General features: G+C 47.1%; 1 protein-coding gene across 7 annotated transcripts in view; it reads right to left on the reverse strand.

Annotated features, from left to right (window-relative positions):
* Positions 1 to 251: 251 nt before the first annotated feature.
* MTRR (5-methyltetrahydrofolate-homocysteine methyltransferase reductase) overlaps positions 252 to 26524 on the reverse strand; it is a 31675-nt gene continuing 5402 nt past the window's right edge. For 3 of the 7 annotated variants that reach the window (XM_082724242.1, XM_082724243.1, XM_082724244.1), the window contains 12 exons: positions 26270 to 26387; positions 23379 to 23766; positions 18167 to 18289; positions 16223 to 16376; positions 15200 to 15288; positions 12679 to 12859; positions 10337 to 10379; positions 9557 to 9743; positions 6315 to 6433; positions 5209 to 5301; positions 4912 to 5094; positions 252 to 2072 (listed from right to left, as the gene is read on the reverse strand). In XM_082724242.1, the coding sequence (XP_082580368.1) occupies positions 1928 to 2072; positions 4912 to 5094; positions 5209 to 5301; positions 6315 to 6433; positions 9557 to 9743; positions 10337 to 10379; positions 12679 to 12859; positions 15200 to 15288; positions 16223 to 16376; positions 18167 to 18289; positions 23379 to 23766; positions 26270 to 26387 (1823 nt within the window). In that variant the 3' untranslated portion in view covers positions 252 to 1927. The remainder of the gene's footprint in view (positions 2073 to 4911; positions 5095 to 5208; positions 5302 to 6314; positions 6434 to 9556; positions 9744 to 10336; positions 10380 to 12678; positions 12860 to 15199; positions 15289 to 16222; positions 16377 to 18166; positions 18290 to 23378; positions 23767 to 26269; positions 26388 to 26524) is intronic. The other 4 variants (XM_082724247.1, XM_082724245.1, XM_082724246.1 and 1 more) reach the window with 2 other exon arrangements.

Here is a 26524-nt window from a genome sequence, read left to right on the forward strand (position 1 = left end):
TTGTCAGTTTCTCTTTCCAGGTCAGCTTTGGGGCCACGTTCATAGACAACACGGCAGGTGAACACAAGTTCTTGTTCCACTTTGTGACACTTACCAGTGAAGAACATTGTCCTTTTGAATGTTCTCATCTCGTCTGCTTTGGCTGATGTACACAGCATATGCATAGAATTAGGTCTGTAACCAGATCTGCTTGACATGTTCTACTTTGTAGGTCTGTTTCCATTACAAGATGTAAGACATATGACTAGACATTAAACAGCCATAAAGCTTTATCAAATCTTAACACTGTTATTTTTTCAAAATGACCAGAAACCTTTGACAGGTAGATGTTTTTGAAATGCCAATCTCTTGAATAAAAAACCAATATACACCAGAGCCTAGAAAAATTAATCATACCCTTTTACACTGTCTTCTGTTCTGATAAATTTTAAGAGAATCTGTCACTAGGAATTGTCATAGTCCATTTGGGTGGCTTGTAATAAAACACCAGCCAGGGGCGGCTCATAAATAAGGATTTCTTTCTCTCTGTCCTGGAGGCTGCAAGTCCAGGAGTGAGCTGTGGGTGGGGCGGGCAGAAGGAGCCCGAGTGCTGGGGGGCCTCCCATCAGGGCCCTGATCCCAGGCCGGAGGGCTCCCCGCTCATGACCTAAGCACCTCCCAGGGGCCCCACCTCTTGAGGTCATCGTAATGGAGGTTAGGACTGGAACGTAGGAATTTGGAGGGACGTAAATATTCAGAATGGTAGAACTTTTAAAAATACAAAGATACTAATTTAAGCAGACATTTTAAGCCCAGGATACAATTTTATATCATGGGATTAATGTAGAAAAACTAAAAAAATATGCCAAAAAGAGCACAGAGGAGGAGTAGGAGGGATTGTAGTTTTACTAAAATATGTACTGCCTTGCACCTATACACAGGGTACAAATTTCCTAAATTCTAAAACTGTGATATTATCAATTGTGATAAAAATCACATTTCACATTTCTAAAGTCATTTTAAAAATATCTCTAAGCGTTACCTTAATATTTTATCAGAAATATAGCTTTGGTAATAAATAACCATTTGATAAGGTTATACAGATTTTCCTTAACTTATAGTGAAGTTACATCCCAATAAATCCATGGTAAGTTGAAAATCTCGTTAGGTCAAAAGGCACTTAAGACACCGAACACCACAGCTGGGCCTCTCCTTCCTCACACGTGCTCAGAGCCTTACGGAGCCCGCAGTCACGTAACGGGAAGGATCCCATGTTACTGACTGAACGCCGCAGGACGGGACAGAACGGTTGCGTGGGCGCCGACGGCTGCTGGCCCTGGAGACCGGCGCCACTGCCCAGCGTCCGGAGAGCGGAGGTGATCAGTCGCCAGCAGCCCGGGACTCGAACTGGAGCTGGAACGCGGGCGGTCTCTGCTGACCGAGTACGGCTTTACACCGTTGTCCCTCGCACGTCCGGCGCTGTCCAGGTGCACACGTGATCAGATACGCTGTACCGAGTTCAGTTCAATACATTAATAGGCATTCTTTATGGGAGAGTTCATTAAAAAATAAATTATTTTGTCCTTATTTTAAAAACTGGCAACAGAAGTTGAGAGGCTGTAACCATCTATGCGGTGGGCGCGCGTGCCCATATCCACACCAGGAAGCCTCATCACATGCAGACAGACGCCCTCCTGTGACCCGGAGGCGGCACCTGTGATGTTCTCTAGGACACGGTGGCCGCCCCTCAGCTCAGGCGGCCTCCAGGCTGAAGCCAGCGGTGTGGGAAAACCCGCTCGGGAGGCTGCCGCCGCGGGAAGGTGGCCGCTCCGCTCTACCTCCTCCAAAAATTTTCATTTTTAATTTTAAAAATGCAAAGTCTGTTTCAGCCAGTCTTTTACTACGTTCAGCCAAAAAAAGCATCGTACTCTTCCTTTATTTTCTGATTTTATGACCAAATGTCCTGAAGATACCGTTTTTCTTCTTTCAAAGTAGCCAACATTTTCAGTGCTTCTAGCTTTTCAACTCCAGCCTGTTTGCTGATTATCTCCACAAGGGTGTCATTGACGTCTTTGGCCATATTCTTAGCATCTCTAGAAAAAAGAACAGCATCTGTGTTCAGAAAACAAGAATTTTACCAAAGCCTCCATAATTCACAAATCTAACTCCCACGGACTCCCCCACCCCCCAGCCTGGCCTCCAGTTCTCTGGGAAGCGTCTCAACAGGTGTCCCAGCCTGTCACCCGTCAGGCCTCTCCCCAGGGACCAACCCAATCCGCAAAGCCGACCCCGTCATTCACAGCTGAAGCCCCTCACAGGCGTCCTGTCCCAGGAGCAGCGGAGTCTTCGGTCAGTGCAGAGGGACCTCACGGACCTGGCTCCTCGCGGCACTGTCACCCCCGCCTGTCATCCCCGCGCACACGCGGAACCTGTGTTCCCAAGGGCAACAGGCTTTTACGCCTACAAGCCTTCATGTACACACGTGTGCACACACGCATCCAATCACCAACAGACGTGATCACGCCAGCCCAGCTGTGGGCCCGGCTCTCAGGGCTGACGGGTTTCAGCACAGTCGTTCACAGGACTGGGGAGGCACCCCCGAGTCCCCCTGCGGCCCCGCCATGGCGCCTACTTTCCCACCAGAGAGCGGGCGGCCTGCCGGCGGGGGCGGACCTCAATGCACCTTGCATCTCTCAACACCTGAGCCGGGCCACAGCACTCGGGAGGCACCGAATGCTGTTGAATGACGAAAACTGGATAGGACACTAATATGTCAGCAAGAGAGCTTGTCCTGTCCCTTACAGTGACATTTCCTGAAAAGGGGGTCTCCAGGGGCCACTGCAACTTCCTCCATCACGCTTCCCCTCAAGCACGACGAAGCAGCCCGTCCCACGGCTGCTCCCCGGGCACCAGCAGCCGCCAGCGGCCAAACCTACCGGCCCCTCTGTCTTCCTTTTTTTTTTTTTTTAAACCATTTTTTTTTTTAAAGATATTATTTATTTATTTATTTGAGAGAGGTATCGCAATAGGCAGAGAGGCAGGCAGAGAGAGAGAAGGAAGCAGGCTCCACACTGAGCAGAGAGCCCGATGCGGGGCTCAATCTCAGGACCCTGAGACCAGGACCTGAGCTGAAGGCAGAGGCTTTAGCCCACTGCGCCACGCAGCCCCCCCCCCGTTTTCTTACTGGACTATCAGAGCACAGGGCTCCCCTGCTTGGGAGTGTCCCCCGGACTCAGGGACAAATTCACTCCTTCCAAGGGGCTGGTCCGCGTTAGGGGGCCATGGGGCCTCCCTCCGAGCCCGCACCACTGACCACCATGAACACTATCAACTCCACTGTGCAGACAGAAGAATGAAAGCACCAGGGATTGTAAAGCGATTTCTGGGCTAATGTGTTGGGACATTTGACATGTTCCCAAGCTGTCATTTACCAGTTATTCATGTATTTGTACAACTGACTGTGCCTCTATTAGTTAGACGCACATCTAAAATTCCAGCCTGGGGGTGCCTGGGGGGCTCAGTCGGTTATACGTCTGCCTTCGGCTCAGGTCTCGATCCCAGAGTCCTGGTATTGATTCCTGCATCAGGCTCCCTGTTCAGATGGGGGTCTGCTTCTCCCTCTGCCTCTGTCACTCCCCCCACTTGTGCTCATGCTCTTGCTCTCAAATAAATAAATAAATCTTTAAAACTCCAGCCTGTTCTTCAATACTGACAGCTCTATCCTCTACAAAGTGAAGGTCAGACACTTCTTTAAAAGCTAAATGAAAATGTAAACCAGCACAACGTCCAGAATCTATGCCCTTTATCAACCTAAAGTAAGGTTTCTCAACTGAGAGTCAAAAATCCATGAACAGGTCATAAAGTCAACTTAGAAGGCAAAATCAGTGTTTAAAAAACAATGAAACAAAAATTATCATACTATGTCATGAGAAGTAAACAGAAAAAGTTCTGTTTTATAAAACCTGTTTCTATTATATTTATATCTATTCTAGGTCATATACCAGTATTTCTTCTTTGTATCACAGTTAAAAACAAAACAAGGGGCACCTGGGTGGCTCAGTGGTTAAGCCTCTGCGTTCAAATCAGGTTTCGATCTTAGGGTCCTGGGATCAAGTTCCGCATCAGGGTCTCTACCCAGCGAGGAGACTGCTTCCCCCTCTCTCTCTGCCTGCTGCTCTGCCTACTTGTGATCTCTCTCTCTGTCAAATAAATAAAATCTTAAAAAAAGAAAAAAAAAAAAGAGAGAGAGAGAGAAAGAAAAAAAAAACCCACACCTAATTTGGTGATGTATATAAGTTTCTAAATGCCTGGGATGTGTCAGAATTAAAAAGAGCTATTTCTTACTCAAAAGACCTTTTTTATTAACACAGTATTTTTGAATTCCATTAAAACAAGTTGGTAAGTTTCTAAAACTTTCATTTTTCACGGCAATTTTGAGTTTCTGTAACAGATCTTGCCTCAGAAAGTATATAAAACTTAACATAAAAATGATTCCTCGCTTACTGCCAATTTTGACAATACAAATTATGCCTTAAAAAAAAAATCTTGAGATCTCCATTCTCAGAGTCAAAGCCACAGTTTTCTTAGCCAGGTCAAATGCACAAATCACATATTCTTGCATACAACAAATCAATCTTGAGACTTCAAGTTAAAGTAGCATCTTCACACCAAACAGAACTTCTGGAGGCTAAAACATGTATCCATACGGCACCATGTACTCTGAAATGCAAGAGCTGATTTCACTTCTATTTACATGATAATGATAACATCTCGGCTATGAAATGTATATTAAAGTCATTTCAGAACTTGTATTTCTATTCCAGTCCTTAAGAATCAAACCTCTCGTCCCTGTCTGGATTAATGGTCCCGGCCCAGTCAGTAAACACCATCAGCTGCCCTCGCCTGCCCGGCCTCGGGGCGACGGCCACGTACCCACACACGTAAATGCAGCCGCGCTCATGAAGAAGGAGCCTCGCCACCTGCTCGCTGTGAAGCCGGATGTTGTCCTGCACGTACTTCACCGGGGCGTCCTCCTCCCCAACAGGAGCATCTCTTGAGAAGGAAACCTTCAAGTGAGTTAGGACTCCACGCTGGTGGAAACGTCTGAGCTCTTCCCTGAAACACAGCATGTAACGGGACACTGAAAGGTTTGTCACTGACGGTTACAAGGTCCGAAACGAGAACTGTAGGCCCGCTGCTGAGTCCTCCAGTACCAGAATCACACAGTACCTGAATAAATAATCCCTATCTTGGTGTCGGCAGCCAAAAAACAACCACATTGCTCCAAAGTGCCCATCTGGATGTTGTTCTTGGAGTTTCTCTCTACATGGAAAAGAAAGCAGAGATAGGATAGAAAGAATATGTAAAACCCATCTATTGGTCAGAAACGTCACCAACCAATCCAGACAGGATTCACCGTCACTGTTGAGTTTAGCCACTGAGGTACTGTCGTCCCGTCCACAGGGACCCAAGCGCCCCAGCAGATACCCAGACAAGCACGTGCAGCTGTTGGTTACGGACACCTACAAGCTCTGTACGACATCTATGAGGATAATTCAAAATATCCCAGTGTGAAACCTACACTAATTTCTACATTAAAAATTAACAGAAACTTTCTGAATAAAATTAACTCTCAATCAATGTAAGAGAAAGTGGCCAGGGTTTTAAACGGTCGAACTATTTGCCGTGAACGGTTTCAGGAATGACCCAGCAAGGAGACTTGCTGAGTATGTCTGCCATTATTCTCTGCTTCCTTAAAGGAAAAAACCAAGGATAAAAACAACAAAAAGACCTTGTCCAAAGGCTATTACACCACTAAATGTGGACCGGCACATGAAGAATTGTTCATTATCTCACAAACAGGGAGAGAAGCACAATTTCTTTTATGTCATATAGTTCTAGAATAGCAATCGGCTGAAAACTACTGATGTTTGGGTTTAACTTGGAAACTTCTGGTGTAATTGTATCTCTGTTAGTAGCAAATTTATCTAGTTAAGGAACAGCCTGTACATCATCACAGCATAAAGATGTGTCTGAAATTTGTCCCCAGCTACATACGTTATAAACTATAGTGCAGCTGGGGGAAAAGAAAGTGCTATAGTAGAAAGGGAAGTTCTAATACAAAACAAAACCTCTGGAAGACATCACGCTTACTTTTCCCATAGTGACAAATTATGCTATTCTATCACACATTTGACAGTAATTTTTTAAAATAAAAACTTCACAACTGAAGTCTGATATCTAAAAGAAAATCTCTAAAGAGACAAAAAGGCTACCATATTTCCACTGAGGATCACAAGGGATACATTTTCTCAGCAGTCAAAGAAAGCTCATACCTGTGTTGCAGGAAACCAATGAAGGGCGCTATGCCAGTTCCCGGACCCACCATTATGACGGGGGCAGAGGAGTCACTCGGTAAGTGGAAAAAATTGGTTGTTCGAGGAGAGATGGATATCTGGAATGTTAAACCAATGCTCATAAGTCTGAAAGAAAACCTAGGCAAAAGCATATAACCAAGATGATCTTTGCTAAAGAAAACAGCAGCATTAAATCTTACTGAAACCATGAACACATCTGTCATTACAGAGAAAAACAAAATCTATCTTCTAAATTTTTCTTTTCTTTCTTTTTTTTTCTTTAAAGATTTATTTATTTAGTTAGTTAGTTGACAGACAGAGATCACAAGGAGGCAGAGAGGCAGGCAGAGAGAGGAGGAAGCAGGCTCCCCGCTGAGCAGAGAGCCCCAACATAGGGCTCGATCCCAGGACCCTGGGATCATGACCTGAGCCGATGGCAGAGGCTTTAACCCCCTGAGCCACCCAGGTACCCCGCAAATTTTTCTTTTCCATCAAAATCAAAGGTGTTTAAAAATCACAAGCATATTTCCAAGGGAGAACACTGATACAAGTCCTTTTCCTAGGCCCATGAGAAGCACACACCTCCTAGCAGGCAGCCCTCCATGTGCTCCATGGAGGAGTGCAAACAAACCGCAGCTGGGATTTTGTGTTTGCACATAAGGGGGCAACAAAGACCAGCATCCAGATGGAGTGAGCGCTTCAAGGGCAAACTGGCACCTGAAGGAAAACTGAGGGGGTCGCTCCAAAGATGCTGAAGGACTGTGTCATGTTTGTTAATCTAAGTTCAATGTTACGTGTTTGTGCAAAACCAGAGGAATAAGCAGCACGCACAGATAAAGACAATCTTTTTGCTAAAATTTCAAAAGATTTTTCTCCTAAACCATGTGCTAGGGATACGTGCGAGGAATCCATCTAAAAATATTTCAGTTCCCGTGTCACTTCGCCATGAGTGAGTTACACCAAGTCACAGAATCTGTTCTGGGTGTAATGGTGCACATTTTAACCTTTAACATAAAGAAAACCTTTCGAATTTTGACAGGATGGACAGGAAAGAACGGGCAGAGCGATGGGAGAGGAGTGCTGGCCTTCTGCAATGAGACTGTCACTCGTCTCACATGAGTCTCACTGACCCACCACTTACCAGTCCCACGGACGGTACTCAGTATGACACGCACTACAGATACAGAAATGAACAGAAACCCTGTCCTCGTGGGCCTACATTCTACTGGGAGGAAGAGACAATAATCAAACATTCATCTGTAAAATGACTGGGAATAAGATCCAGGAAGCAAACCAGAGCAGGAGACCCTGGGCCGGAGCGGAGCGGGTACGAGAGCACACCGCCTGCGCTCCAGGGGCCGTCCGGAGACCAGGACTGGCCCTCTCTCGCCGCAGTCACCTCAAATGCTGACAACAGCAAACACTTCTTTCTGCCTGGTCGCCGTAAAGGCCACAGGCGGGCTACAGCTCTGCAGCCCAGGTACCTCCTACTGGCAGCCAAGCCCCAGGGGCGTCCCTGACCCGCATCCGCCCAGCCTCCTGTCAAAGAGGAGAAACAAGCCCCACCAGCAGGTGTGCGGCGCTCCCGCTCAGCGGGGACGCAGCCAGACCGCACACCATGGGGGGGCGCCCTAAGCCTCCCACGGGACGGGGTATCTCAACATCCGCCAGCCGGAGGGGAGTGTGGGTGGGTCATGTGATGTGAACATTCTCCACACTTCCTATCAATCATGCACGGCAGTAAGCGCCAATTTAAATTGTATCCTTATTCCCAGACCTCCAGTGCCTGAAGAGTAGGCAGTCTGTGATGAAGATCTGTTAAAAGGGAGAAAAGAGAAAAAGGCAGCAGGAAGGAAAGAATGAATGTGTGGACGGCGCCCATGCCGGGTGTCTGGGATAGGTCGTGGGTAGATCTATTTCTTGAACTTTCTGGAGAGCATCCATTTTTACAGGATCATAAAATGACATAATACTTTTCTGTCCATACCATAACATTTCTTTTCAAAAAAGGAACAGTGTCTCAAGTTCTTAATATTTTGTTGATGCATTATGGGAAAATACCACGGAAAAGGGCAATTTCAAGCAGCAGCTTCCCATGAGCCCTCTCAGGCATATACTGAAGTCTTACTTTCCCCTTAGGGCATGAACTTTTCAACTCCAATAACTTACAGCAACCAAACCAGTCCTAAGATAATGCTACAGATGACACGTTCATTTTTTCAATACCACAGAAAAAGACGACTTCATGATAACACCTGAAAGGTTTTGTTTTATTTCAACCATCCTTATGGGCAGGAAGGGACTTTAAATTGTACCTTACGCTGTGGTCCTGAGTGAGATTTGCCAAGTGCTGTATCAAAGCATGAAGGATGGCACTAAGTCTGCATGTAAATGTGTCCACGGTTTGGTCACTCACTCACTCGAGAATTATCAAGGAATATGCTTCTCCTACGTGTTTCAAAAGTGCTTCCCCCTCATTACGCCTTCACACGAAGAGCGCTAATTTGGATTCTACACCACACTAAGACAAAAAGGGAAGAAACGGCAAAAATCCTACTACCCTAAACTGAAGGACAAAGTTACTCTTTGGTTGTGAACGGACTGCCAAGTAAGGATTCACCTGGGACATGGTATGGTCTACACAGAAGACGAGGTTGTCTCTCAACACCGGCCTTCAGACTTTACTTCAGTCTTTACTTGGCTCTTTTCCTGTGCTCAGTCTTCCAAGAGTATTAGCCAAAGACTGTCTTTTCTATGAATATGATGAGGAAGGAGAAAAGAGTATTATGGAAAATTCACACTTTATATATTCGAGAAACACATAGATTTTAATAGTAAATGAACGGGGCACTGGGGTGGCTCAGTGGGGTAAGCCTCTGCCTCTCAGGGTCCTGAAATTGAGCCCTGAACCGGGCTCTCTGCTCAGCAGGGAACCTGCTTCCCCTCTCTCTGCCTGCCCCTCTGCCTGCTTGTGATCTCTGTCTCCCTCTGTCAAATAAATAAATAAAACCTTTAAAAGAATTAAAAATAAAAAAAAATAGTAAATGAAAAAAGTAATGTTTTCCTGACTTTCCAACAGAGATTTTAAAATTCAAGTAGGACAAACATTTTCCTTTGAATAATCTTGATGGTAACGGGCAACACAGGGGAGACCACATCGTTCTTCCTAACTAGGCGAACAGCGTCATTCTAGTAACGCCCAAACCGTGCACTCCCAGTACCTCTGGAGCCGGGGCTTTCCCGCCTTCAGCACGGGACACTCGCATGTCTGGACGAAGAACTGGTGCGACCACCGCGGCCAGCCAGCCTGTGCACACGCCCTTCCGCAGAACCTCCTTTGTGGTGTGAGACAGAAACTCCACAATGTTGAAAATGAAACGAAGCTTCCCTGGGTGCGACAGGTTTGAGCTGCAGAGACACACAGGTCAGTTTTAAACTCTGCATCAGGACTAATGCATACAGGCCAGATGCAGCCTTTTTTCCTAAACTGAAGGATTTTTCCTGTGGGCTGTCCTCTACCTCTACTTTTCAGGGGAAAGACTTCTGTTGCTACTTAAAAGCTCCTCCTTTCCTGCCCCCGTTTTGTGATATTCAGAAAAGTTTCCAACGACCTGTTTGCTTTAAGACTCCGTAAGATTGACACAACTTTTCATCTCCCCGCTGCCCGCCTCTGGTGCCCAGTGGAGATGGCCTGGCACGGCCGTAAAGGCAGCAGGTAGAGGCGCGAGGCACTCGCAGCCCGACCTGGGGAAACGTGGCTGTGGACCACAATGTGGTTGTGCTGCCGGAGACTCTACATTCTCTGCACGCCCACAGGCCGGGAGTCCCAACACGCGCCTCCGCCATTCCTTACCATGCCGGCTACTGTCCACAAATCAGGTATATTTTCCCTGGGTAATAAGGATGTGGAAGCCAGAGATTCACATTTTGGGAGAAAGATACTCTATGTTTTTGCTTTTTTTTTTTTTTTAAAGATGTTGTACGCTAATAAACATCAGTACCTCGCGCATGAATATGGTCTGGGCTGGAGCTTAGGAAGATGTTCTGGGAAAAAAAAAAAACAAAACACACAAGCAATTAATTCACTGCTACTGAGAATTATATGAAAGGGTTTGTAAAAATTCAAGACTGAGTTGGATTTTTCTTATTTAGAACACCCAAAATAACATTTTAATTTAATTCATATTTTAGAGCAAGTGTAAATTCACTGTACCTAAGTAAGTCTCTACTGATTATTTTTTTCCAATTCCTCACGTTAAAAACCAGACATACTGAATTTCTTTACCTGGAATCAGTGTCATTCTAAAGGCTGGTTTCTTAAACCGAAGGATAATAAAAGCATTCACGAATGGGTTTCAGAATCAAGAAACCCATGAAATTTTCTGTGTGTACACAGTTTTCTGCAGAAGTGTCCAGAGTTTTCATATTTGAAATAAGATGATGACCCCCCAGAAGGTTAAAGATCACTATTTTAAGGATTATGGGAAATGGGAAATACCTAAGCTTAAAATATCTTTCCTTCTTAATAAAAAAAGGAAATATTTTTCCTTCTTATATTTCTATAAAAACAAAATGAGAGCGTCATGATAAAACCTTTAAGGTACCCAGGCCCCAGTGGTTTCTCATACATTGGGGCTCTTTTCAAAGCAGGACAAAGGGGCTCCTGGGTGGCAGTTGGTTAAGCACCTGCCTTCGGCTCGGGTCATGAACCCACGGTCGGGGGACGGAGCCCCGCATCATCGGTCTCCCTGCTCAGCGGGAAGCCTGCTTCTCCCTCTCCTGCTTCCCCTACTTGTGCTCCCTCTCTCACTGTCTCTCTATCAAATACATAAATAAAATCTTTTAATAAACAAATAAGTAAAAGCAGGTCAAAGAATCAATCTTTGAATACTTAACTGCCCACACATAAACTCTGAATTTTTTTTCTGTTCAAGGTTATATTTTCAATAGTTATCTGGCAAAGATTCAGAAAGACCTTTCTAAAATTTAATAAATAAAAGAATAAGCTTAATAGAGAGCTCAACATAATACTAAGCTCTAGATATGTTTACTTAAAGAAGTGGAAAATAAATTTCTTTAAGTCTCAATGCTTTTATCAGTTTTTTATAGAACTACATAATAAATGTTATATACAAGCTTAAAAAAAAACCCAACACAGCAAATCCACACAAAGAACTGAAACACTGTCATACGCAGGACAGCTTTACAAGAGTTCTAACAACTTCCCCACATCTGTTCTGATTATTCTCCCGACCCCTGCATTCATTCTAAACGGAGAAGGAGAGGAGTGTGTGTTTGAATACAGGCAAGTGGGAAGAGCCACGTCACTTAGTAACGTCACCATTTCGAGGGGGAAAAGGAATAATAAAAGGGAGAGAAAGCAGGATCTGACTTAATAAAGGAGAGTCCCCCGAACTGAAATGGACATCGGGCGATCCTGGAGCCTTAAAGTGAAAAGCACAACACACACTTTCCCATCACCGAAGACAAATGCAAATTCTGGAGACTTTATTACTTGTCCCCACAGGGAAGGAGAGAAAATTGCCAGCGCAGGAAGTACTCAAGGTTTAAGAATCCTGTCCAGTTCCCCCAGTCGCTGCCCCTCATAAATGCCCCCGATCCCTAGCGAGGTCACCACCAAAACCCCCTCTGCTGACCCCAGTTCCTCAGGCAGATCTTCTCTCTTCTGTGGGCATGAAGACCCCAGGGGCCAGTGAGGACAAAAACCAGAATCGCCTTACATTTGAGCATTTGGCGACAGGTCGTGTCCCGGCTTGAAGCCTGGAGCACTCTGAACAAGGCCACTTGCCCTGGCATGGCCGGCGGTGGGGGGTTCCCCCCACGGCCCTCACCGATCCCGGAGAAGAGCTTGGCCAGATGCAGCCTTTCTGTCTTGCGCACAGACAGCACCCTGCATTAACCTCTGTCAACTACATCTAATGTTCCTCAGCTTTGAAAAAGAAGAAAAAAAAATGTCTTTTCTTTTCGTTGGGAAACTCATTTTTAGTTAACACTGGACTAAAAAAAAAAAACAACAACAACAAAGCTTTCTGAAAACCCGCTGACTGAGTAGACAGGATGCCGCATGCTGAGCCCGGAGAGAGAATTCGGGCCGGCTACGGTGAGGGAGCAAGGGCTGGTGAGGATGGTGAGGAAGCAGCAGGAGCCAGTCCACCTCGGCAGAGGGATTCCTACCCACTCGCAGGAGGCCCTGAACACACTCGGATGTTTCCCCAGTGAGACGTGTCCCCACGTGCCAGACAGCCTCTGGCGGGAGGCTGACAAGCAGAGGGCTGCACGCCGGAGGGCCCGCTGGCGCAGGGGCCGGCGCAGCGGCACTCACCGAGCAGGAGACGGAGCGGCGGCCGGCAGGACGGGAAAGCGAGGAGGAGGTCGAGCAGGCCGGCGCGCTCGTCCCGCACGAAACGGTTGTAATCGGCCGCGCCCTCCCGGCTGCACAGCTCCTGCAGCCTTCGCTTCTCCCGCCCGTCGCTGGTGTGGTCCACGAGGGCTCGTAGCAACGCCTGCAGCCAAGGCAAAGGAAGCAGACGGAAAGTACCTCGTGCGGTCAGGCTGCTAGAATCTGGTTAGGATCGAGCTGGGGATGTGCGCAGTGACCCAAGAAAAAGTGACAGCGCCCTTCGGAGTTCGATCAAGAACAGAGAATTTAACTTATTTGCTTTAATGTCAGCCTGTTTAAAAAAATCACCTTCCATGTTCTCCTTTTAGCCACCTTTCCTGTTTCCTAAACCAACCTCATCAGTCCCAAGTATGATCTCAAATTACGTGTCCGATATATCTGAGTAACAATGCCCAGCGATCTCCTAACGCATCGCTTTAACTCAAGACGAAATGCTTGTTCTTCTCTCAGTGGATGATTCCAAGCCAGACTTCTGCGTCCATCTGACAACTGCTAGTGCTCTTTATACAACAGGCAGTGGGCATGACAGCTCTGTGCTGACAAGGGCTCACCGGCGAGGGACAGCGTGCAAGAGGCCAACTACCCCAATAGGGGCACACAGGGGCACACCCAGGAGGTCAGGGGCTTCTGAAGCCGAAGGTGCACCAGAACGCAAGCGTGGGCTGAGGGCTGCCCACAGGAAGAAAATGTGAAGCAGGGCTAAGCCGATGGCCCCACGGCAGGAACGCATAGGAGGCAGGCAAAGGCTCGCTCCCGGGGCTACACGCAGTTCCATGTGGGCCCCAGGCATGCGGACACGGGACGAAGGCTGAAAAGACCAGCTGGGCCAGAACCTCTAGAAGCCTCCTGCACACAGACTCTTAGTCATCTCAGACTCACTGGAGAAAGAGGAGGAGCATATAAACGAAGAAAGCAAAGCAACAACATCCGGAATCCCAAGTGCCAAAGACAGAGCCAAGTCCAAACTCTTGGACAAAAGACCAAACTTGCCAATAACGACTTTTGGTTTCAACATATTCCAAATACGACACATATGGCTCTGACCACTCAAGGATTAAGAATAAAGCAATTAAGCACACAAACTACATCAAATGCTAAGTGAAATGCTAACAGGGACTTTTTATTCCATGGCTCGAGCACCTTTGTGTCCTGAACTCCCTCAGCAGGGATCACTCCTCGTCAGGGCCACAGGTCCCCACGGCCCTGCTCAGAAGCCCTGCCGAAACTACCCTGAGACCAGCACATCGCATGCCTTCTTCAAAACGCCAGCTCAGAACCAAACGCGGAACTATCTTGGGAAACTGCGTGGGACGAATGTGCACCCGTGTCTCTGCGCGGACCTCTGGGAAGAGACCTTCTCCGTGCTGGGGTATACAAACTCCTGAGTTCTATTTGGGTAAAGAAGACATGACAGAACAGCATACATACTAGAAGATCTCGTTTTTTTCTTAGCGAAACAAAATTCAAGCATTAAGCCTGAGGATTTGATTATAAAGGACTTCTGTTTCCCAAGTTACTTAATTCTGTGTCCAGAATTTTTATGAGTGCGATACTCATAAGGAAAAACGTGTTTACCTATACGTGCTTTATGACCTGTAGAGCTGAACTAAAATTGTGAAACTGACTGTATTTATTCAAGAAGTTCTTATCACAGTGACTACCACATTTATTCAAATCATATTTAGGTCTGAGCCTCTCTCTAAAGGAGTTTGCTTCCCAAAGACTGCATGCAACAAGCACATTCATAAGACAGAGCATAAAAAAGGCCTTGTGGAGGGCAGCCTGATAACAGCACTATCTTCGGGCACTGGCGATACGAATGTGGCAAAGCACAGCTGGGAGGTGTCCCCATTCATACCCATGGGAGGGACAGGCCCAGAGAGGAGCACAGTTTAAAAGACAGCTCCCGGAACCCTGCTGACATCTAGTGCCTCATTCTCTCCACGTTCATGCAAACATCAATCGAATCTCCCAGAACCTTTCACGTTTCCTGATGAATTCTGACTTAACAATAAAGAATTATGTACTTTCACACAGAAGAGATCTCAACATTAAACAGGTGACAAGTTGGGGAAAGCCTGAACTCTCCTAAGCTTCCTGTCATCAGTCACAGAAAGGGTCAAGGTGAAGGGCAGCTGGGTGACACAAGGTCATGTGGGGTCACCTGAATCACTGATTAATATAGCACATCAAGTGGATATCCAGTAAAAATAAGAAAAAGCGCTACTTTAAAAACCTTATTTCAATACAAAACAAAATTTCAATACAAGCGTAACACAAAAATATCTATGACAACTGCAAAAATACAATGTACCTTTAGGATCCATTTTTAAAAACATGGTACGAAAGCCCTATTTTCGAAGCCTTCAAAGGGCAAATATCAGATTTAATAAATCCTACACAGTGCTAGTACACTTTTAAATAGTTACCCAAAGAAAAGTACCTTTTTAGGAACTGCTCGTATTTCAAGGCACCAAGTCAGAATGAACTGGAGAGAACGTCCGTCAGGTACGTGCGGGGGTAAGGCTGCTCCTTTTCAGACAGAGAGGAAGAGAGTCCGTGACACAGAAAGTAAAGAACAAAACATCTCTGCTTTCTTAAAAAACAATTAACTGTACACATTACAGTGCTAGCAATGTAAACGTGATTTGCGGCCATGTTTGCGGAGTCAAAAAAATTTTCAAAATGCATGCAGGGGGGAGAAATACCTTACAAAAATAAATAAATAAAAGAATCATAAATTCAATAGCATTATTAGCCACATCTTAAATCTACCAAATATAAATCTTTGGTGTGTTTCATAAAGATACCAAATCAAAGTATGCCAAACAAGAGGGTAATTATCCAAAGCCAAGAAACAAAAACCCAAAAGATGGCACTTGTCCATTAACACTGCGTATTATTCTCAAAAAGCATTTCAAACTGATGGAACTCCAGTTCAAGATTCTAAGCAAATAACTTAAAAAAAAAAAAAAAACAACTTTCCTTTAATCATGAAAAAATGTTTTACATATTAAATCAGCAATAATATACTATGAGAAATACACATGATTAAAAAAAACTTTAAAAAGGTTCATATAATAAACTTTTATTTTAGGACTACTCTTGTATAACTCAGAAACAAAATAATGCTAACTCAAAAAGCAAACTAACAAATCAGCTCAACTAATGCACCGGCTTCTCCCAGACTCCAGCTACACTCTGGATGCAGAGTTTCCAGCACTCTTACTGGACATTTTCTGTCCAGTAGTGTCCAAATAAGCATAAAATCCACCATCCTCTCATTCAGTGTACCTGATGTGAAAGTTAAAAAACCCACAAACCAGAGAGACTATTGGGATTCTGTCCACCAACCCGTGGCCAACCTCGGACCACCTGTGCAGCCATCACAAAAGGGCTGGGGAGGGGGTCCTTAGACTTGTCACCATTAGCCCAATGACATCCTAAGAAGAGATCAGGGGTGTACCTTTCTTTTTTGTGTCTTCCTTAATTTTCAAGTGGACACAGTGTTCTCTTCTGTCCGTGAGCTGCAGTCTTTGGAGAAGGTTTTGTACCTCAGAATCACTGTTGGGACAGATCACATTGAAGGCATCTCCAGGCTGATAGGAAAAATCTGTTTTCTAGAAACAACCAACATGAAAGAGAAAAAAAAAAGTCCAAGAGTTAAAGAGTTTTAGTTATGGGGTAACAAAAGCACGTTTTTTACTATATGATCCTTTAAAAATATGAATTAGAAACAAAATGATTCTAACTGCAAAAAACAAATGAGCCCAACCGAACAATCTTTTTTTTTTTTAAAGATTTTATTTACTTGACAGCGACACAGTGAGAGAGGGAACACAAGCAGGGGGAGTGGGAGAAGGAGAAGCAGGCTTCCCACCAAACAGGGAGCCTGATGTGGGGCTCAATCCCAGGACTCTGGGATCGTGACCCAAGCTGAAGGCAGACACCCAACAACTGAGCCACCCAGGTGGCCCTGAATCTTTCATTATAAATTATCTTTTTTTTTTAAATTTTAAGTAATTTCTATACACACTACGGGCCTCAAACTCATAACCCCAAGATCAAGAGTCACATGCTAGCCAGGCACCCAAAGAGTTACTTTAAAGAAAAAAAACTCAGTTATCCAGTGTTTTGCTTTAAATCATTTCAGTATTTTTTACCATGTTAGTTAAAACTATTCTCATTTAAGGTGTCTCAGTAAGTAATGTTTTACCAATGTAAAACCCCTCTTATGAAAACATCCATGATGAGGGAGAGAAACCATTTAGGGCTGCCCACATTGGTTCTCAATTTCCTTTCTGTAGGGGAAGACGACGGGTCGGAGAGGACACTACTAGTTTTCCCGACTGAGCACAGGCCACCGCAGCACCTGGCTGGGCACTGTGCGTGAACGAGGGCTGGGCGAGCCGCCCCCCACCGCACGGCTGTTTATGGAGGGCTGCAGCGCGAGGGCAGCATCCGGAGACAGCCTCTGACCACACGTGCTCCCGGCCCTGGCCTGTGACGGGCACAGCCTGACCCCACCTACTGGCCAACCCTCACCACTTTATGACAAGAGTACAGAACAGAATAAAAAAACAAATGCTTTGGTGGACAAAGAGTATTTAACAATATGGATATTAAAATGTGGAATGTGGAACATCCAACAGTATGTCAGCAAACCACCTGGTCTTGATGCCTGTCATCCGTTCCCCAGGAGGGGTTCACTGAAATCTACACGCACAGCCCTGACACACCCTTTCCTGCAAGCACAACCCTCCTCCCAGCACCTCCATCGAAACACAGAGCAGAGTGACTCCGAAGATGTAAGTCAAGCTTTACTGAGGTTACGGGATTGGCGGGTGGCTTCTTAACCGAGGCCAGTGGTTTGGGGCAGGGGTGGGCTTGTGGACGTGGACGGAGGTGAGAGGCAGCACGGGAGCCTCCAAAGCTACATGAAAAATGTTTCTATGTAAGTATTTTCCTGCGGGGTGGGGAGCGGGCTGTGACTTCTTCCAGAGTCTCAAAGGAATGAGACCGTCACTGTAAAAAATGAAGCACTGTAGGCCCGTCCGGCCTGAGCTTGACTTCCAACTACTGGCTGACCTCGGGTGAGCAGGGGCCTTTCTCAGGACTCCTCTCACACCGAAAAGGCTGCTCTGACTCCATTACTCTTCCGCGGCTTCCTGGGTAAGGGAGCAACGCTGGTCTTTCAAACTGAGTCACCTGCGGGGTCACTCCTCATGTTAAGCTCCTTCCTGAAGTGACAAGAACGGGTGTGAGGTGGGGAGGAAGAACGAGGGGTCAAGAGTAGAGAGGCCAGAGCTCCTGTAGAGGCGCTCCTCCCTCCCGAACGTGTGGACTACGACAGCACGCAGGTCTCCGCGCTTCCTGACAACAGCGCTGAGAGATAAATTCTGTAACTTACCGAAATGTCCAATTCCACCAGAAGAGTGGTTTTTACGGCATCATTTGTAGTCAGTTGAACTGCCTTTGAAATTGGAACTTGAAAAATTGGATCCACTGAAGTCACAGATGCTTGGCTTTCCTCCTTGAGAAACAAATGTGATAAAATATTACTAAATGCAATTTTCCATCTTACTCGCCATTGCTTCACTTAGTGACCAGGTAAGATCAATAGGATTTTATAAAACGTCCTAGATATTGAAGTATTCTTATCTAAGACAGATGGTTACAGACATAGGCCTCTCAATCTTTCAGAAGAGAGAGCTCATTTGTATCTTAAACTCCTTGACTATCATTTGATTTAAACTCCTTGATTAAATTTCTGGGATGTATATATTGAAAATAACAGATACCAGCATTTTCCTGTGAAGGTCTAAGAGTATTCCAAAATAAACCATGCAAAAGGAGACCATATGCATGCACAGTTTCAGGAAGGAGATTCTAAAAGGAAGGACATTTAGGGCTGGAAGACGCCTGAAGAAAGGTTCACAAGAATCTGCAGAGTGGCGGGCCCTGGCGTGGGAATGTTCCACACCTACACATGACTAGCAGCTTTTATATTAGATAGCATAGGTCTTGGGAAACTGCAAAGAAACCCAATTCATTGCACTACGTCTGCTTCTTTTCTAACTTGACATTTCTAAGTTCTGTTGAAGACAGAAACTTACAAAATGCTCATCAGTTAATAGTGGATAAATGGCTATGTGGAAAAACTAGAAAAAGGATCAAACTCAGAGCCTGACAGTCATGACATATGGGGCACTGGGAGATGCCGCCCAAGACCGACCTCGGCAAGGCTGCTGGTAAGGTTGTCAGCAGATGGCCCTCAGCTAGCTCAGAGTCATCTCAGTGACCTCAGCATTCCCAGGTCATACCCCTTTTCAGAGGCAGCCCACATCCAACGGCTCATCGAGGACTATAAAGGCCCAGCCCTTTGTCCCAACTCAGGACAATGTTGAAGGGCCATCCTAGCTCTGGAGAACCCTGTTGAGGCTAGCCGGGGCCTTTGCTGGGACACATCACAGGGCACTTCTCACTGTGCCCACTCCTGCTTCTGTCCTCTGCATTCCCCAAGGTGAGGATCCCAAGGGGATAACCTAAGAAATAATCACACAGTTCTATTCAAAGGAAGCCAGTCGGTGACAGCTGGCGCTAGCCCCGTTTCAAGGAAGATGCTACATGGGCGTCTGGAGCTGCATAGCCCACCTGGCTGACAATGAGCACAGTTGGGAGAGAGGGAGCACAAGGTGATGACAGTGCACAAGCTAAATGTGATGATACACCATAAGAGGGAAGGCATTAGAGTGTACGCAGTAGCTGGTGCTTGAGATCTATGGGGAAATGGCACTGATAAGGCCTGCAGAATTCTGGGTATTGCCAGCCTTCCATGATAACTCTGGAAAAAATGCAAAAAAACTGAGAACAATTAATGAACAATTAAGCACTAAGTGTGAAAGCCAGAGGACAGCTCTGCAGCACACGAAGAAGCTGCTCATCTCCTGCTGCTAGAATGCTAAGACCTGACTCGGGGAGGCAAAGAATGGCCTGCTGGCAGCTGGGAGAGGGGCATGTGGGTCAAAAATCTCGACTCCCTAGATGTCCTTGAACCTGCTGAGCCTGCACAAGTGACTACTTCTTCCTAAGAAGAGCAAGAACGTCCTCCTCGCACTCAGACCTCCGTCCGGCAAGACAGGCCCATATCCCCGCTCCTGAGTCCCATCTCCTCTCCTGGCTGCTGGGCCAGTGAGGCTCAAGTCAGATACACTAGGCCTCAGATGGGCTGGGCCAGCTAAGGCAGGAGAGGGACTATGCTCTGAAGAGTGTGCAGGACACAGCAACCGCACCAGCAAAAACCAGCAGCGTGTGCACAAGACGGAACGTTGAGGACCCGGGCCAACAAGGGTAGAATGTCAACTTGGACAGAGAAGTTTTGCTCACTGGGAGCACTATCTCAGGATACTGGCTTTAACACCTTGGCAACAGCCTCTAGAGATGGTTATGAGGCCAAGGAGGAAGCTAAAGTCCACACTAAATGAGGAAGAACTGCTGACAGTTCCATGGCCAGCACCAGATGACAGGAGTAAAAGGCTCAGAGAAGTGGACAGAGTAAAACGGATGAAACTATGAAGAGCCAAAACCTATGGGATGCTGCTGCTCCCTGGAGGGCCCAGAGCACACTCCATTGCCAAGGCCGACAGGACAGTGCTGGTGAGGGGCACCGACATCATGGAGAAGTTCAGGGCTGGCCGCTCTGCCGGCCCGAGCTAACGGACTGGGCCAAGAATAAGGGCGGACCACCAAAGACCAGAGGGACGTGGGAGCGCTTAGTCAGCAAAGTCCTGTGGGGTGTTGGAGGGAGGCCTAAGTATCCCAGCAGGAAGGCTGGAGGGGTGGCTGAACGCAGTCTCCCATGGGTAGGGGAGGTGGTGGGGGAGACTCAGCAACATCGCAGAGATCATACTCGGTCAAGTTCTTTCAGGCGGAAAACATACACTGGGCCAAGGGGAATACCCAGATACTCCAGGAACTGCTAGAAGAGGGTCCAGCTATGCTGTTACCCAGGAACTCAAAGTGTCATCATGGGCCACATACTAGAGTGCGACCTACAGGGCCAGGCTGTAAACGGGAATCCTGGGCCAGGGCTGGTTCCATGGGTCCACTCAGTCCTTGGCCTGTGGCTAAGGGCTGTACAGTGGGGAGGCCAAGAGGAAGCCTCTAAATCTGACGCTGTCCTCTCCCCTCACCCAAATAGAAAGTGACAAATACTCCACCCTGAGGAATGGCAGGTATCGATACTGTATCAATACTACCCCTAAAAACGTACAGGACCAGGGATGGTCTCCATCTAACTCACCAACCCAGTCCCTGCACGCAACCAGGCGGATGCTGCGGGAGAACAATGAAGCGCAAGGAACAGCAGCAGCAGCCCCAGTGACGGCCTCCACGATGGATGGTTTCCTTTGGTGGATTAAAATGGCCTCAGGCACAGGGCATGTGGTCAGAGTTAGCCGCTGGGCTCTTTTCCATCTCTACCCCTAAAGTGGGGCACACTTTCACTTGGAACAATTTCCATTTACCATTTTGACACCAGATTGTGATAATGCTCCTGCCAGCTGTTTCAGGACAGCCTGAATCGACGCAGAACATCTGGACCTTCTGCAGAATGTCACGCCAGCCCACGACATTAGGAACATTATGCTACCCACTACCCACTACCGACTCACACGCAATGTGCAAAGTGGCCAGTGTGTGGGAGTTTCGGGAAAGGCCAGGCCCTGTGCAGACTGAGAGGCCAGTTTCCAGGAGTCCAGCAGCCTGAGGCACGTCAGGACGCCCCCTCCAGTACAGGACACGCTAGTGCATCTTGTACCTCACGTCCCCTGGAGAGCGGGAGAAGAGCTGGCGCGCCTTTCAGGCCCTGCAAGCACCAGCACTCGCCACACCTGGGATGACAGTGCCGACCCAAGCACCAGGGGACACAATGGGCAGCGGCTGTGAGAGGGGGCCCAAGCAGGAAAGGGCTGTGCAGCAGTTCTGAGCAATGGTGTGGACGAGAGCCCCTGCGGCCTGCACCACAAGACCCGGAGACCCCACAGGTTCTGAGACACAGCGCTGGGGAACTGACGCTGTGTGGAGCGGGCCTGGCCGAGAGGACATTGAGGCTCAGCTGCCCGCTCTGCCCAGTGCTGCTTCCTCCTCCCCTTCTCAGTTCCCTAATGTGAGGATCCCAAGAGGATGCCCCCCCAAATCTTTTTCCAACCCCTTGTCGTCTAAGCATACCCCTTGAGCAAATGTACACGAATATGCGTTAACTGGGTGAGATCTTAAATATATCTCCACCACATGACCAGAAACTGAAGCCTCTTTAACGACCTGTGCCATACCCCAAGCCTTCTCAGACCCTCCTCCTCAGGAACGTTCACGTTCCTATGCCTCTGCCACACGCACTGTCCTTGCGGCCTGCAACGGGGGCGCTCACCCTGCCCGCGCACCCCCACCCGCTGTCCAGCCAGAGGCTCACTGCTCACTCCCCTCTACTCCCAAGCCTGAAAAAATACTTACCCTAAGTACCTCACTTAACTAAGCAATTTGCACAATACGGGAGCGTGAGTGGAAAGCAACACCTGACAGCTGTTTCTAGAAACACATTTGCCTGAATGCTCTAGGAAAACACCATAAGCAGATGTTAGAAAAACATCATCCTATCAGGTGCTGGCCAACCGTTCTAAGGGCTAGAAAGCTGTATTTAAATTGCTTCTAAGTTGTACTTAAATTGCTTCTAAAATGCTGGCCTTGCTTCATTAAAATAAATCAAGAAACAAGAAATCGCAATCCTGCACCCGGGGAGGCTTATGGGAGACAACCCACAGGGAGCGCCACCATGAGCCACGCTGGAGCAAGAGGGCGGGGCTCCCCGGAGAGACGGGCTGCGGCGGAGAGTCTCGGCCTGATGGAAGAAGTGTCAGCGTGCCGCACGCTGGCAGTGCTGAGGAGAAATGAGTTGTTAATCAACCCAATGCTCAAAATTTAGAGACCACTTTAAGGACACTCTTTATTAAGAGAAAAAACACACCCGACAAAAAAATGACAATATAGGCAAAAACCAGGCTGTAAAATTTCACCAAGAAAAAGAATAATCCCCAAAGTGGCGCACCCAGGGCTCCCAGGACACAAAGTCCCTGCTGGAAAAGCGATTGTGCTGTGAAGTCGCGCTCTAAGTATAGCTGAGGTCATTTCCTGAGTGCCTACAACACCTGCCATCACCTGACCCACATAGAAATTAAGAAACAAATGAATTCTCCAAAATGACAGAGAAACTGAGCTCTTAGCTATTCTTGCTTCAAAGACAGAAATGACGTTATGCAAGCGCTTCTGCCCAGGCGCCTTCTCTGGAAGGGGCCAGACAGTAACCATCTCAGGCGCGCCCGCCTCCAGGCACCCCTCTGCCACCCCCCGAACCCCGCCGCTGCGGCACAGAAGCAGCCACGGGCCACACGGGGACGGACGCGCAGGCCTGGGTCCCGATAAGCCTTACTTTCCGAGGCACGAGGCAGGCCGCATGGGCCCACGAGGCCGGCTTGCAGACCCCTGCCGCAATGCAGTAAGGCCGACGAAGCGGCTGCTCTGGGAAGCGGAGGTTTTGCAGCCGGCGGCCGGAGGGGGAAAGCACTTACCTGGCCCGGACACTCCTGCAGGCGCACGTGCAGGTACTCGGGCGGCGCGGCAGGGATGCTCAGCGCCGCCTGTGAGAGCGGCGGTTCTGAGCGGGTGAGCGAGGAGGACTTGGACTCCGACTCCACCCCTGGGGCACCTGACCGACCTCCGTCCACTGCATTCTGTCCCCGCGCCTCGGAATCCCTTCTCCGCGGATCACCTAATCTCAGAAGTTCAACTTGTGATTCAATGTGTAGTAATTCTGGTTTCAGAGGATCCATCCTTTGGGAAGCATCCAATGCCACCCTGAGAGCGCCGATTCTCTCCGCTTTTCCTCTACTGGACGTGAAGTGCTTCGTGAGGGCAGCCCAGAGTCCATCAACCCATGGCTCCACCACAAGTTCTAAACTGGGTTGTTGCAATAAATAAAGGAAAAAAAAATGCCTAAGTTCTCCATTTAAATACAAAATCATGGGATAGTGGCAGTCTACTTGGCAGAACGCTATGCAAATGTCAAAAACACTAAATATAATGATTATTCGGAATACAAAACATACCTATGCTTAAGTTAAAAGCATTACAGTGTGTTTGTTAGAACTTCAGCTGTAAAAAAATTGAGCATAAAGGTCAGAACAGAAATGAAGCCATTTCAATAATAGGTAGCATGAATGGGATTGCTCTTAACTTCCTAAAATATAGTTGGTACTATTTTAAGAAGTTATCATTGAAAGTAGGCCTGCGAAATTCTGATGAGGATAACAGAACTTATCCCAAATCCAAGCCTACTCTAGGATCATGTGATAATTACATATGTCAAATGCAACATCATTTCTTCCCCCTAATTTAGTGAATTTTTTTCCCCTACAAATTAAAATATCACCAAGAAATCCCTCTGGATTAATGCTAGGTATTCTAAGAGTTCAAACCTTTAACGGGTTCTGAACATTTCTGATGAAATTTTCAGGGCGTCTGAACACAAGAGAAAGAAAACCTAATATTCCTGTAGGAAAGCTGAATGAATCATAGAGAAGTTTTAGAGTGTGGCAGTGTGTTCACTAACAGACAAAGTAGGGCAAGCCAACAATAATATTCCCTACGTTCCCCGAATGGAGAAACTTTAACTGAACAAGTAAGAAACCACGCATCAGAATCTTGGAAATCACAGCCTTTTCATTTTTAATCACAACTCAAAGGAGGTGTCAAGTAAATCCTAATTCATAAAGTTAAGTGACAGAAAAAGGCACATTTCAGACTTCTGTCTTACTAGGACTCTGGCTATAATCTCGTTAGTACAAACCCATCCTTCAGAGCCTTTGGGAAAGCAAGGACATAAAACTCCGCTCAGCAACGACAGCTACGTTTAAAAGCCGTCTTCGCAGCTCAAAAACATGAAGTGGCTAACACGTCCACTAGGAGAGCTAATGTTCACGGCACACTTACAGCAGGGCAAGTATTACTCTAAGACGACAACCTGCATCAAGTCATTTGTTCCTCCCCCAAATCTTCCACGACACACACTATTATCCCCTCTCACAGAGGGAGAGCGTGGAGCACACAAGTAAGTAATACGACCAAGGTTTCAGTGCTCCGTGAAGGCGGTTGGCTATCAAGGATCTGCAGGCAGGCGACTGGACCCCACTCTGCATCCTTGTCCCCATCAGTGTGGGGGCTACGACACTACGCCAGGGTATCTCCTTGAAAATAATTTTAGAAGAGGGCAAACTCAAGCGAGGTAGTTAGGCTGAAAATTGAAGAGCTACAGGTTGATGAAAACACCTTCAGGAATTTTAACGCTGGATCCCGTAAACGAACAGGGCAACTGAAAGACTGAAGAGAAGGAAAATGTGGATTCAGTGACAGGCCACGTGGGTGTAAGAAGTTAGCAAGCACATGGCTCATACAAGACAATAAATAAAGGCAACATGACTCCGGCAAAAAACAAGAAACACAAAAACACACACAAAGAAATCAACATAAAGGGAGACCAGACTAGAAGGTGAACACGCGAGGCAATATGGCAGAGCTTCGTCACGATCAAGAACATACGCACTGCGCCGGGCGAAAAGACCAGCGCGTCGCCCTCACAGACGGAGCATGAGGGAGCGGAGGGCGGGCTAAGCAGTAACAGAAGTGTTTCGGCAGACCCAAGCAAGGCGGTGCTATGCAGAAAAGCACGGCGTGTGCTGAATTTGTCGTCATTCATAAGCAAAGATCAAGCGGGTGAGAATATGCACACCAAGTAGGAAAAAAAAAAAAGAGATGGTCAGCTGTCATCTGCTGAAATAGCCAGAGGCTGAACGATAACTTAGCTGTAGGACAACATCCTTTCGATCTCTGAATAAACACATCAAGAGGAGTTCAAAGGTGGCCCAGAGGGTAAAATGCTGAGGTGTAAAACCACCAGTGAACTAATGGAAACAGGAATTAGATTCCTGGCTGGCATGAGGGCAAGCAGCCATTAAGACGGTAAAGAGAGAGCCAGGGCCCATAGCGTGCCGGCACGTGAACGCTTCTGGCCGGCGCTCACTGCCAGGGATGCCAGGCGGGATGGGCAGCCTCCGCGCGAGGACCCGCATCCAGTCTCTGTGTGTGCAGGGCAGAAAGCAAACATGCAGGCGATCGAAGTTCCTAAAGAAAACGCGGACTTCTACAAATGCCTCCAGGACATCTTTACAGATTTCTTCTTTCAGCAGAATCTGGAGGCACTTCAAGTGAACAGAATATAGAAATCAAGCCCTCGCTGATCTTTGGTCCTAGGGCTAAAAAAAGCTAAAAAAAAAAGGAAAATAACTTTTAAAATAAAAGCTTCAGTGCTAAATCAAAAGTCATCATATTTCATAAACTCACAAGCTTTCATGTAGTAGAAAGAGGGGCTGACTGGAAATGTGGAGGGGAAGCACACTGCTCTTACCCCACGCAGTCATCCGCATGGCCCGTGTCATAGAAATGTCTGGCACCCAGCTCCTGAAGTCGCTTGTCAATGATCTTCCCGCCGTTGCAGAAGTACGTGTACTCCGAATCACCCAGCCCTAGGGAGCCCAAACGGGTTATCAGTGCACACACGGTAAGGTTTAAATTTAAAGAAGCTATACAGAACAAATATTTAAAACAATACCATTCCATGCTCTGATTAATAATGCACACCTTCATGTCTCCTGAGGTTTGC

Source organism: Mustela nivalis (assembly GCF_964662115.1).
Source record: "Mustela nivalis genome assembly, chromosome: 3".
Lineage (NCBI taxonomy): Eukaryota > Metazoa > Chordata > Mammalia > Carnivora > Mustelidae > Mustela > Mustela nivalis.